This window comes from Lissotriton helveticus, chromosome 8 (assembly GCF_964261635.1).
Source record: "Lissotriton helveticus chromosome 8, aLisHel1.1, whole genome shotgun sequence".
Classification (NCBI taxonomy): Eukaryota; Metazoa; Chordata; class Amphibia; order Caudata; family Salamandridae; genus Lissotriton; species Lissotriton helveticus.
The window spans coordinates 285925134-285938858 of record NC_136069.1 but is presented as its reverse complement, the minus strand read 5'-3'; the positions used below and the strand labels follow the sequence as shown (position 1 = coordinate 285938858).

The window sequence follows — 13725 nt, the reverse complement described above, 5'->3', positions numbered from 1 at the left end:
GAGATAGATAGAAGGACTAGAGAAACTTTAGAAAAGAATGCATCCATCTTTACATTGTTCAATGCAAATGCACCTCCTGCACCGGACCAATATGGTTCTCAGCTCAGATTTGGGGTTGACGGCCAATTCCCCTCACCTTCTGGGTACTCATCCTGTTCTTCAGGAGCAGCAATACCATAGTCAGATATGTAAAGAGGATTGGAGACACTGGATCAAAGAGCGCTGGATGCCTGGAATGCCCCCACCTTGCTCCGATACGGTCTGATAGAGTTCCATGTTAGAAACATGCAACTTCTCTAAACTGAAAATCTATGCCACAGGACACTCAAATATTTTGACTCTTTAGAATGTGCATGCCCATGTTTTAAATGACATCTAGAGGGCCGTTAAACTAGGAAGGAAACTCATTGGTGGTGCTGTTAGTGCTGCAGACAATTTGTTACACCAATACTGAATCTCTTAGCCACTGCGCCATTATCGTATTCAATATACACAGAAGTCTGTTTCTCAGCGATATATTCCACTACAGAATGGCAAAAGCTTACCCAAGGTTGATTTTTGTGGGCCAACTGCCAATAACTGCTCTCTACATTTTGCTTGAAGCCAGTTGTGATTGATAAGCACTTCAGAGCAATGCTAGTAAATGCCTCTCCACAAAGGGGACAAAATGAAAGAATAAACAGCACCGCCCAAAAGGGGTGCAATTGCCATGACAGCAAGACTATGTTGGAGGAAAGTGCCTCTTTTTGTCATGGTCACTCCCCACTTTTTGCCATTGGTACTGATGTTTTTCGACTGATGTGCACTGGGTCCCTGCTAACCAGGCCCCAGTGCCAGTGCTCTTTTCCTAAAAACAAGGTAAAATGGTCTAATTGTCACACGATTGGCACATACTTTGGCACCCCTAGTAAGTGGTGCCACTGGTACTTAGGACATGGGTACAAAAGAGGGTACCTGTGGGTTGCAGCATGTATTATGCAAGCCTAAGAGATACCCATACGAACTTCATTCATGCGGCCATTGTGACATGGTGCAAGCCAGCAGTGAAAGCAAGACATGGGACACTCGTGTGCCATGCCAAAGTCACTGAATGCAATATATGCAAGTCATCCCTACAGCAGACCTGGTAGCCCTATGGCATGGTGCATTATATTATTTGTGGGGGCATATCTACATTAGCAGATATACCCCTTTGCTGTCTAGTGCGCTTACTAGATGGTACAAGTGAACAGGGAAGCCATCTTAGGTATATGCACTGGTCATTACGAGCTCCCCAGCTACATAATGGCTTTACTAAAACCTATGATGTTTGGTATCAAACACCTTGTCTTAATAAATCTGTACTGTTGCCAGTACGAGATTTATTATGACCTGCACCCAGAGGGTACCGTAGAGGTGCCCCATGAAAAACCTACCACTATCTAGTGTGCCATCTGACTGGTATTCTCCAGTCTGCCACCACAGACATGTTTCTGAGCCCTGCAGGTGAGAGCCAATGATCTCTGAGGCCACAAACAATGCTCGCTCCTGAGGAAGGTGTTCACACCTCCTCCAGCAGGATGGCTAGTGATTTAGCATATCAAGGCTAGGTGCTTCAAAACCCCTCCAGCCTTTGATATGCGATCCTGGCTTCCCCCAGACCTGGGAGAAACCACCCTAAGGCCCATTTGGCATCAGGACTGGTGGGAAATTACCTATGCAAGTAGGCATGTTCGACCACCAGGCTAGTCACACCCATAAGGTGGGTAGCCTTGAGAGCTCCATTATTTATTTGAAAAGTTTTATAAAGCGCGAACTAGACCCTTACGGGTACCAGAGAGCTGTACAGATGTGACGAAAGCACAAATAAAACACAATTGTACAAATGGTATAGCTAAATCCACACACAGTCAAACAGAGGGGGGAAACAATCAAGGTCAGGAGTTGGGCCGGCCCGTACCTAATCGGAATTGCCCTAGAGCAGGATACCAATTAATTGACATGAATACAACAAATCGAAACAACGGTGTAAAATAGGAATCAGATTTGTAGACAGGGCATGAGAACAAGTTGAAGCTATTAGTGTTCACTCCCCATGAAAGAAGGATTCCACCATCTTGCTTTTGGTGGAATTAGGAACTCTAGGACAGGGTTATGCCCACTCTCCACAGGAAGTGGTCACATAGGGGGTGTAATGACCCCAGGGGTAAGTAGCCCATTGGCTACTACCCTCCACTCCCCTTGAAGCCCCTAAATTCAGTATTTAGGTGGCCCCCTGACAGCAGGAAGTCAAATTCACCTGACCAAAGAAGGACAGAAAAGAGCAGAAGAATGCACAAATCGTGGACAAGCAGGGGACGATTGCAAAGACCAGACACATCCTGCAGCTGTGCATCCTCCAAAAGTTTTGTAGGGCTGCCAGTACTTTGCCAACCTGACAGCATCTCCCTTGAAGTGGAGTAGCCTCTTCCCTGTAGTCTGCATGCACCGACCGCAATGTCTGGTTCACTGCTCTGAACACCAGGTCCCCTGACGAAGCAGCCGCCCAGGAAGTAGTCATTGTGCTCCAGGAAGTCAAATCAGTCTCCTCACCACGTTTTTTGGAGATGCCAGGACCCCCAGGAACAGCCCTGCACCAATAACCGGAGTAACAGACCCCTTGCAGCAGGCAAGGATTGTTCAGTGTCCAGCCCGTACACGAATACCGCCAAGACCGACCTACCGACAAGGGACTTCAGCATCACCAAGGCCAGCACGGAGAGTGGCCTGTTCTGCCCCCATCTCCAGGTCAACCCAACAAGTCACAGCCTCCAACGCAAGCAACCCGCCGGACAAAACACCCTAGGCCCACAGCCCGAGTCCGAGCCTACTGACGATGTACCCTTGTCCTAAAGACCCTCAAGAACCGAGCCCCTCATTGGGTTCTGAAGGACTTGTCCACAAGTCTCCACTTGCAGCCTGTTACTGTTACAGGCATTCTCCATAGACTTCAACTGTAGCGTTCGAGGCTATCCTTGCGACCAGCACCTCTGCACCTGGACACACTAGAACAGGTAGACAAAACTGCTGGTGGTTCTAAGAACCTTGGCCCCTACTTACCTTAAGTCCAGTAGTACCCTGTAACTCGATTGCAAGTACCCCTATGCAGTGTATGTTTCTCCCACAGGGTAACATTACTGCGTGCAAGGCTAATGCTTCAAATCGACAAAGAAAATACGTCTAACTTGAAAAGTACTTAGCTATTCTCGTAGACCTTGGTATCTAATTTAATATAAAAATCTATGCTATCTTTCTAAATTAGTGTCGGATTTCCTTATTGATTTGTGTGTGCAACAAATGCCTAACACTCCCCTCTGATAAGCCAAAGGCTGCTCGAACACACTACCACAAATGAAGCACATTGAGATTGTTAATGTAAGCTTCAGTACACTAATAGGGGATACCTGGACTCTCTGCGCAGTGAACCTCATTTTGGTACCCTATATAAAGAGTCAGCTTCCTACAGATGTGCCCTGCCTTACAGGTAGGAGCAACAAGCTGAGGACAGTTATGATGTACATCATAAACTATGGGACTCTTTCCTGAAGGGACGCTCGCTCTTGAGTGGGGGGGGGGGGCAGAGGGGGGTCAGGAGTGAATGTTTTAATGTGTCAGTATTCAGTTAAGAGGATTTACCACCATGGTCTATTGAAAACAGCAAGATTAAAGGAGAAATGGGTGACCAGTCTTTGATGCATAATGCTCCAAACTAGTTCTTATGGGTCTTTCTCAGCCTACCTTCAATCTGATGTTGTAAAAGACTAATGTTGCCACAAGAGCAAATGTATGATGTGCAACTGAATCTAGGCGTGTCGAATACTCTGTCGATGAGCAGGGTTTTAGTTACAGTCATGCTCAGAAAGTACAAGCATGTACAAGCGCTCCAGAAAAATAACTTTCAATGACAACAGATCTCGTCATAGCAGACACATATAGAAGCATTTACACCTTAGAGCATATTGCCACGGGATTAGGTGCTACTTCAAACTAACAATGCTTCAAAACATCATGGCTTAGTTCATTTGAACCATTTCCGTTTGTTTTCAATGATGTTTCTTTAAACACTTTAGCTTTCAAATAACACAACATGTGTAAGCGTGTTAAGAAGATACTAAGAGCAGTGTTCCTTGCCCCCAGTGTCTTAATAGAAGTCAAAACATATATTAATATCTCTATTAAGCTTCATAACACCGTGGTCAATCACTGCCAAAACTCTTGCAACACACTGTCATGAATGTTCAGCATATGTTTACACTAACATCAAGCATTATTGCCAAAGAAAATAAATTCTATATCATATTAAGAGTATTAGAAATCACCAAAAATGTATTTTTCTGCATCTGTGTTATTTAAATTAACTGAATTCTGAAAAATATAACGTATCTAGAATGTATTCCATTCATTTCATATAGACATTTTAATATTCTGACAGTCCCAAATCAGATTGGAGAACAGAAAAAATATGTAAATATTTTCGTTCTTCATGAAATTCACTGTCCCAGCACAATCAAATTGTATGTGGGCACAGATAGCTTTTACAACAAACTCAAACATGACCAACTGTGTACATCATTTTAGAAATATTTTTGAATCCGAAAGAAGTTGTATAGAATTCCATAAGAAAAGCACAAATACATTTTTCACAAGTCTCAAACACATCTAATTATTGACCATACCCACAGAGGAACATTGGTGTTTACAAATACTATACTGTATATTCAAAATGCAAATAAAAGTTGTCAATAAATCCGTTTTTAAGAAACAAAACATTAACTTTTCCCATCCTGCTGCAGATGATGTGCTATCTTTGAGTGATTTGGTTAAAAATGTTGCGCAAACATGAGAAAGCGTACCTTTCCACCAATGATGAGACCAGCCGAAAACTCATGGTTCTTCCCAATTTTTCGCAGAACCTCGAAGGTTTGATAAGCCAGCTCTCTGGTCGGTGAGATTATCAGAACACCCAAGCCATCATCTGCTGTCCACTGTTGACGATACAAGCATTCCAAGGCCTGCAATGCCACATACAATGTGTTAGGACACCTTAAACAATCTGAATAACAGAGCCAGTCATTCAAAACACGAAACGCAACAGAGAGAGGTTAATTTAGAGGGGGCACAGTACAACAAAGGCCTGCTATCACTGAAACAATGTGACCTTGAAAAAACTTCAAATTAGAAATGTCCCAATTTCACTGTGGCTCTGGTTAACTAATTATTCAATATAGTATAAATGCTGAAATGTTCTGGATTTCACTCTGCATCCAGGTATTACATGTTGCCCTCCCTTCACCATGCTATGAGAAAATTAGTGGCTGTAGGCACCAGAAATTCTAGTGTCAATAAGTCCCTTTCTGCCATCCAGGTAAAGTCCAACCAATCCCCGTAACTATGGATTCCTACTTGATTAAGTATAATTGCTCCTAAAAATGAAATGGCAACACCACTTTGAGGCACATCACTGACGCCCATCCGATTGTACAAGCTCTGCACACTGTAGGCGCTGGGTGCCGCCTGATCACATGGCTGTACCATGCTTTTTACCAGAACACACAGCACCCCCTGCTTCCACTACACACAGCCTTGCAGGAAAACACAGGCTGCAAGCTCTCTCAGAAAGAATGGGATAGTACTCTCCTCTATCCGAGGAAGGTCTCCTGGAACACCTGGTTCCAATACATTCAGCATAATCTACTACATATAGCCTACCTGTAATGAGGTAAATATCACCAAACTTTGATATTTCAAGATGTAGATTTATTGACCACAGCTGAAGCAGATCACCCAAGTAACTGTGTAACATGGAAGGCCTCAGACAGGCAAAACATAATACAGTCTAGATTCACATGACATAGGTGATGATGTAAAGCAGCCAGATCACCACACTACCTTACCCAGGTGAGACTTCTCAGGCTCTTCACCGACTCTCCCCTAATTGCACATAATGCATGGGACAGGGGGCCGATATAATGCATGTGTTCTGGATTGTTCCCTTGGCACACAACCTGTGTCTAGTGGTAACGAACAAATCGACAGACCTCATGGGTCGCACTGACCTTCATACTTTGCCAGCTGTCTGCTTGGACCACACAAGAAGAATTCATTGACCTAGCGATGCTCATAACTCAGACTGATCAATATACACCGGAAAGCCAGAGCGCTACCCAGGATAAAATGATGGAGCACAGATATGCTCTCATGGGGTAAGGTGGAAGTGGCAGCACTAAGACGGGAAGAGGCCCGCGGGAAAAAAACCTATAACAGAATAGGAAGAATTGCTAGAAGGCTTGCAACCGCCCACAGACGATTAAGGACTTTAACATTCTCTGGTACTTCCCGGTGGCGTAGAACTTTCTATTCGGATAGAGGAGCATTCAGCTTGGGGCGACGGGGGTTCCGATACATTCAGCAGTGTGTAATATGTATTGTCAAAGTAATAAAGGGTAGGGCTGTGAGGAAGCGTGGACAAGGGACTTTATTACATCATGTTAACTGGACAGCTCCCATTACTATGGGACGCTCTCATCATGGAGACTGCCTGCTTGGTTAATTGTTCTCTTTTTTGTGTTTTACTATTTTATGTTTTTTATCACCGTAAGGGCACATGGCTCCTGTAAGCGCAGACATGACGCGATAAAATAGCAGTACATGGGCGGCGTATTCCATCTATGCTGTATCTCATATCCGGCTGGCGTCAGCTAGCAATCGGTTGTATGCTAACCATGAGAATGCTAAAAGAGATTGTTAAAAAATGTCTAAAAAAAGAGACCCTCCAAGGAGACGAAAGAGATGAAGAAATAAACACCACCAACCTCGTCGTGGAAGGGAAAAGTTTTTTCTTTAAAGTAACCCTCACCCACCAGGCTTACCCCTTGGTGGCATGCTTCATCATAGGGTTCATTCCTAACCTGCTACGGAAAGGGGCGTGCTACGACCAGCGGATACTGTTTCCATCACAGGCACCTGAGAGAAAACGTACCTTTCGGGCAATATTTAAGACTTGGATGCAATTGTTTGGAACTCGGTGACTACAAAAACACAAGCTACATATCTGGCTTCCAAGTTAAATGCACGCAAATACCCGCACAACATTGTGACAAAAGTGATGAAAACCGCACACCCTACAATCCACTCCAGTGCTTCTCCATAAACCTTTGGATTTCATCATACAGCACCCTTAACAATAGTTGGATGGTGCCCTATTTAGGTAGTATCCCATTTGGGACAACGACTGACCAGTGTGCAATTACAAATGGGGTTCATACCCACCGCCTGGCGTGAGGTACAGCACAAATCAATTGGTCGACTTTTAACAACATCCTTTAAAATCCAAAGTTCATTCACACTCGCACCCAACTCCAATATCCTGACGGGGGTGTTTTTTTACCAACTTTGTTTCCTTCCTAACTAAGTTTTATTCCTAACAGCTTTCTTTCTAATCATTCTTAATATACATGGTGTTGCAACCGAATTACCGATATCATTTGCAGGTTTTGCCCTTCTACGAAGTGCTGAGCCGGTGCGCCTTTTTACTATTAGATTTGTGCTATTTGTCTTTTGTTTGAGTGTCCTTTACCCTTTTCACTGTATTTTTTTCTGGTAAACGGACTGAGTATGCAATGAGTATTAGACAGCCGGGGCGCGAACCGAGATTTCCTGAGTGCACCTTTGGTAAAGCAGGAAGTGAGTAATACACTCCCCTAGCAGGTTAGCGGTCTAACACCACTACCACCACGAGGACGCTGACAAAAGTTTCCCGTCCACACAGAAGAAGCACCCACCACGACCCTCCGGTATCTCTGGAGCCAAGGGCAAACAGGCTCTTTCCTCAGTGAGGGAGTAGCCTTAATGAAGTAAGTACAAGTAACCCATACCGGTTCTGCTGAACCTCCTTGGACGGTTGATTTTTCTCTTCCTCAGCATCTAACGTCTGAAGGGGGAACTCTGTTTCTTAACCCACAGGGTCTGACTTCAGACGTCCCTCCTTCCCCGATTTGGACTCATGGGACCTGAATATAGTTGCTTTCATGTATGTAATGACTCCTAGTTATGTAAGGTTTCCATCACGGATCCAGTATGATAGGAGCGTGTGTTTTGTGTACAGTACGTCCATGTTTTTCCTTCTTCTTTATCCCATTTCACAGTGTGCTCACATGTTCTTGAGAAATATATCACTACTCACTATTTGACGCACGAAGAGCAAATTTTTTATAAGGCCCGTGGGGCGTGCATATTTTTAATGATTCTTTTTTGTCTTCGCCAACCTCTATAGTAAAAAACTGGGAATAGACTAATGTGGTGCTGTATAGTTTTCCTTTATTTTCATTTGTTATTGTGCATTCTTTATTGGCTATTTACTTAGAGATCAGTTGTATATAGAAGTGGGAGCAACCCCCTTCGGTCCTGAAGAAAAGCCTTGGGGTAGGGCTTGAAAATAGTTGACCAGGGAAATGGTGGGTCATATACTCTATTAGTTTCCCAGCATCCACATTTGTTTATCATATCAGCTAGGGGAGTGAATAAATCAACCTTTTTCCTACTAGTTAGATATTTTGTATCCTTTTTATGCACTAAAGAACCCACTCCAATACCATCCCAACCAGCATAGGTGTATGGGAACCTTACAAAATTGGTGCTCCAGCGTATCCACTGGTCGTAGCACGCCCCTTCCCGTAGCAGGTTAGGGATGAACAGTATGATGATGCATGACACAAAGGGATAACCCTGGTGGGTGAGAGACTGCTTAAAAGGAAAAACTTTTCCATTCCACAACGAGGTTGGTGTTGTTGCTTTTTCATCTCTTTTGTCTCCTTGGAGGGACTCTTGTTTGGTTATTTACATATAGTTTGGAGGACGAGTCCGCTCCTTTCCCCTCTACCTCCCCCTTTGTTTTTGTTAAAAAATAATGACAACACCATTTTGACATCAATACCATATAGGTTATGGGGTGAGAGGTATCTGTGAAGCAAGTCTTAGGATGTACAAAACCGGGAACTATTCATAAGCATTATAGGATTGAGTCCCAATGGATTACAGCCCAATGATCGTGCTTGCCTGGGGTACATTTCAAAGTAAAGGTATGTTATCCAACCAACACCATAATTGGTCTTTCACTCAAGGACTTTATGAAGTCAAGTGGACCCTGTCTGCTAGCAACGGCCATTGGAGCAAACAGCCGAACTTTTATCCATCCTAATATGCACAACACAGACAAAATGATCAGGGGTATTTCTCCTCTTTTCTACTTATTGCCTGCAGAAAGCTGGCTCTTTATATAGTAGACAAAAAGAGGTATGCTGCTTAAAGGGTCCAGGTATGCCTTGAGAGGACAGGGGCTTGCTCTAGCAATCCCAAGGTGCACTATTTGGGGGTAGTGTGGTCGAGTAGCCTTAGGCTTATCAGAGAGGAGTGTTAGACATTTGTTACACACAGAGTCAATAAATTGTGCACATTCAAAAAAAGGAGAAGTAAACAGACATACACTTTCATTGGGTAAGGTATCACGGTTCTTCAGTATACAGAGGGTACACTGGTACTTGTATCTTTGAAAGCTGTAATCTTATCCTATGGAAAAGAAACATACTGAACGGGTACTAAGAAGCGACTTATGGGGCCATTCTTCAGGACTTAAGGTAAGTATGAGGCAAGGTCCAAGGCAGCACCCACAGGTCACCTTGGGCTGCTCTGGGGTGTCCGGTTGCAGAGGTGCTTTTCCACATAGGGTGCCCCGTTAAAGTCAATGGGGAAAGATCCGGTTACAAAGAGGTTGCATGCAGTGACTGGGGGGGGGGGGGGCGCAGTGCAGGCGAACCCACAGGGGGGCTCAGTCCTTGAGATGATTGAGCACATAGGGACACTGCTGGTCCACTGTAACTCAGGCTGGTTGGTTCAGTTGCAGGGCTGATTTCTCCAGCAGGGTCGAGCTGCGGGAGGCACTAGTGGTTTGACGTTATCCTGCAAAAACAGGCTGCAGGCAGGACTGGGGAACCAGTCCAGTCAAACCCACCGGTGGGCTCAGCTCTTGAGGGTCTCAGGACCTCGTTGGCACCATTTGTCCACGGGTCGTGGAGCTCGGGTGCAATGGTGCTTCTTGGTATTGGGTTTTTGTGGTTCCTGCTGTCTGGCATGAGAGGCAGCAGCTGGGGACAGGGGGAGGGGGGCAGTCCGGTGGAGTCCAAAGGGGGCTCAACTCTTGAGGGTTTCTGGGCCTCAGGGGCACAATCTGTTCATGGCAACTCAAGCTGGGCCACGTGTGCAGTGCAGCTTTGTACAGAGGGGTCACGCTGGCAGAGGCTCTCACAACAGTCATTTTGGTGCAGCTCCTCTGCTCCAAGGGAAATGTTGTTGGCCAGTTAAAGTCGTGGGTCAGTCCTCCATTGCTTTTGGAGGTGACACCACTTTTAGGATGAGCCAGATCCAACTGTCAGGGACAGCAGGCAGGCCGGCAGGGTTGGCACCAAGTCAGTTGCTGCTCCTTAGTTCTCATCTTAGGAGCTCTTCTTTGTCCTTGTTTCTTCTTCAGGCAGACAAATCTCAGTTTCGGGTGTTAGGGGGTCACCTAAATACTCATTTTAGGGGCCGAATGACGGGTAGTAGCCAATGGGCTACTTACCCCTGGGGGTCACTGCACTCCTTAAATGACCACTTCCTGTGGGGAGTAGGAATCACCTTGTCCCAGACTTCCCAATTTCACCACACACAAGATGGTGACATTTTTTCGTTTGTGTTCTCTTCAGGTAGTGCGACCTAGGGGTGTGACTAGCCTGTGAGTTTAACACGCCTCCTGACTCTCTAATTTCCCATCTGTCCTGGTGCCAGATTAAAGGTGGTGTGATCTTTGAAGCTCCCTGCCAGGACATGTTAAATTACTAGCCATGCTGCTGGAGGAGATATAAACACCTCCTTCCAGAGCAGGCTTTGTTTCTGACCTCTGAGAGCGGGGTTCTCACCTCGAAGGGGGTCAGAAACTTTGGTGGCAGGCTGGCCAGGACCCTTCAGCCAGCACACTAGAGGACTAGTTGGTTTCAGGGGGTTCCTCTAAGGTGCCCTCTGGGTGCAGGTATTAATAAATACAACATTGGAATCAGTATGGGGTCATTAATATAAGGTGTTTGATTCCAAACACCATAGGTTTCAGTGAAGCCATTATGTAGCTGGGAAACTCATTTTGACCAGTGTCCAATTCGTACCTTAAGATGGCTTCTCTCCTCACTTGTAAAATCCAGCAATGGAACTACCCATTACAGGGGCGTGTCTTCTCATGCAGATCTGTCCTCACATGTGCTATAATGCACACTGCCTTAGGGCTCCAAGACCTGGTGTAGGGGTAACTAACATATAGCCCATGCAGTTATCTTAGGCATGGAACACAAGATTGTGCCATTTCATGTTTTCACACATGGTTTACACCATGCCATGCAGCCTTCAATGGCAGTCTGTATGGAGTTTCTGTGTGGGCCCCGTCGCGACCATCGCACGCCAACACAACCTCAACATCATCTCCTACGCTGACGACACCCAGCTGATCCTCTCCCTGACCAACGACCCCGACACCGCCAGAGCCAACCTGCACGAAGGGATGAGAGACGTAGCCGAATGGATGACGACCAGCCGCCTGAAACTGAACTCAGACAAGACGGAGGTCCTCATCCTGGGCTCCACGCCCTCCGCCTGGGACGACTCCTGGTGGCCCCCCGCCCTGGGCACCGCACCCAAACCGACGGACCACGCACGCAACCTGGGCTTCATCCTGGACTCCTCCCTCTCCATGACCAGACAAGTCAACGCCGTCTCCTCGTCATGCTTCAACATCCTGCGCATGCTACGTAAGATCTTCCGGTGGATCCCCACCGAGACGAGGAAGACGGTCACCCAAGCCCTCGTCACCAGCCGACTGGACTACGGCAACGCCCTCTACGCCGGAACCACCGCCAAACTCCAGAAGAGACTCCAGCGGATCCAGAACGCCTCGGCGAGACTCATCCTCGACATCCCCCGACGCAGCCACATCTCCGGACACCTGAGAGATCTGCACTGGCTCCCGGTCAACAAGAGAATCACCTTCCGGCTCCTCACCCACGCGCACAAAGCCCTACACGACCAAGGCCCGAGCTACCTCAACAACCGGATCAACTTCTACACTCCCAAGCGCCTCCTCAGATCAACCAACCACGCCCTCGCCGCCGTCCCCCGCATCCGAAGAGCGACAACAGGAGGAAGATCCTTCTCCTACCTGGCCGCCAAGACCTGGAACTCACTTCCGACCAATCTGCGCCTGACCCAAGACCACCTCTCCTTCAGGAAGAAGCTCAAGACCTGGCTGTTCGAGCAGTAGCGGCACCCCCCCCCCTCCCAGCGCCTTGAGACCCTACGGGTGAGTAGTGCGCTCTACAAATGACCTGATTGATTGATTGATAAGGTGCCACAAGATAAGCTGGAGCCCTTCTGGACCCTCTTTAGGACCAGGGGTACCATTTACTAGGGATTTGCAGGGGTACTGAAATCCATTCCAGCAGGGCTACAATTCGACATCACCTTATTTTAAGGAAATAGCACTGGCACTGAGGTCTGGTTGGCAGGCCTCAGTGCACTGTCAGAGTAAAAAAAAAACATCCAATAGATACAAATCCAAGATCTATTTCACTTCAAAGAAGCGACCGCCACTGTCCGAGGCTACTTGAAAGTGAAAGCGTGCATGGCGAGGAAAGCAGTTGTTGCCTGAAGTAGGAGAAACTCATTAAAGAAAATAGTGGTTACCGACTAAATAAAACATACAGTGTTGCAACAGAAGTAAAAGGGCCAGTCGCCATGGGAGGTTACAAATGCGGACAAGGCGGTACCAAGGAGGGACTAACAAGCTTAATAACAACTCGGAAGCTAGCATTTACAAAGGACAATGACACAAGCCAATTAAAAATATGGGGGGGGGGGGGGGGGGGAGTGGGCTTTGAAGCCATACTCCACTACCGCGTGCCTCGCAGCAGCGCATGTGCTACCTAGGCTTGCCTAAAAAGGTGGTCAATAATTGTGGGGACAACTGCAAGAAAAACCCAGTTTCCTAAATTGCTCATATGTGAATTTGACATGCTTTGATTTGGGTCCAATTCAGCCTTAAATGTCTGCAAAGTTGCAGAGTTAAATTCATGGAATTTGCTGTTAAGGTGTTTCGCTTTACATTCTTTGCACACTGCATCCTCTGTCTCAGACAACCTAAGCATCTGGAGAAGAAATCCACTAGCTGTACTAAGAGAAAATCTGCAGAAACAACAAGAAAAAAGGATGTAAATTGTGATGAAACAGATATATGACCTAACCAAACTGAAAATCTGAAAAGAAAAACTGAAGACTTTGAGTCTGATACGATAAATGAGTCACTGAACAGTCACAAGTCACTACCACAGTTGAACAGGGAGAACTACGGAGTTGTACAGCGGGAGGAATCAAGTGTTGGAAATCAAATACAAAACAATCAGTAAAGTGCATAGTAGCCTCCGAAGAGGCGTCCCAGCACGAGCGGCTTAGGTCAAAGAAAAATACTACAGAGTTAAAAAAATATAGTTTTTTTAGATTTTTCAAAAATTGCTTCAGAGGAAGCAAACCACAGGTTGATTGGAAGGTAAGCCCAACAGTAAGGAAAGCGAATGATCTTCCTCCTCTTCTTGCTTTGTACTCAAAGACTGGGACTGAGAGTAGACTTTAATTCTCTTT

At 46.0% G+C, this 13725-nt stretch overlaps 1 protein-coding gene across 1 annotated transcript in view; it reads right to left on the bottom strand.

Annotated features, from left to right (window-relative positions):
• The window catches only part of DDX10 (DEAD-box helicase 10), an 835384-nt gene that overhangs the window by 793324 nt on the left and 28335 nt on the right, over window positions 1–13725 (bottom strand). The window contains exon 4 of the mRNA XM_078657055.1: window positions 4872–5030. Within this exon, the coding sequence (XP_078513181.1) occupies window positions 4872–5030 (159 nt within the window). The remainder of the gene's footprint in view (window positions 1–4871; window positions 5031–13725) is intronic.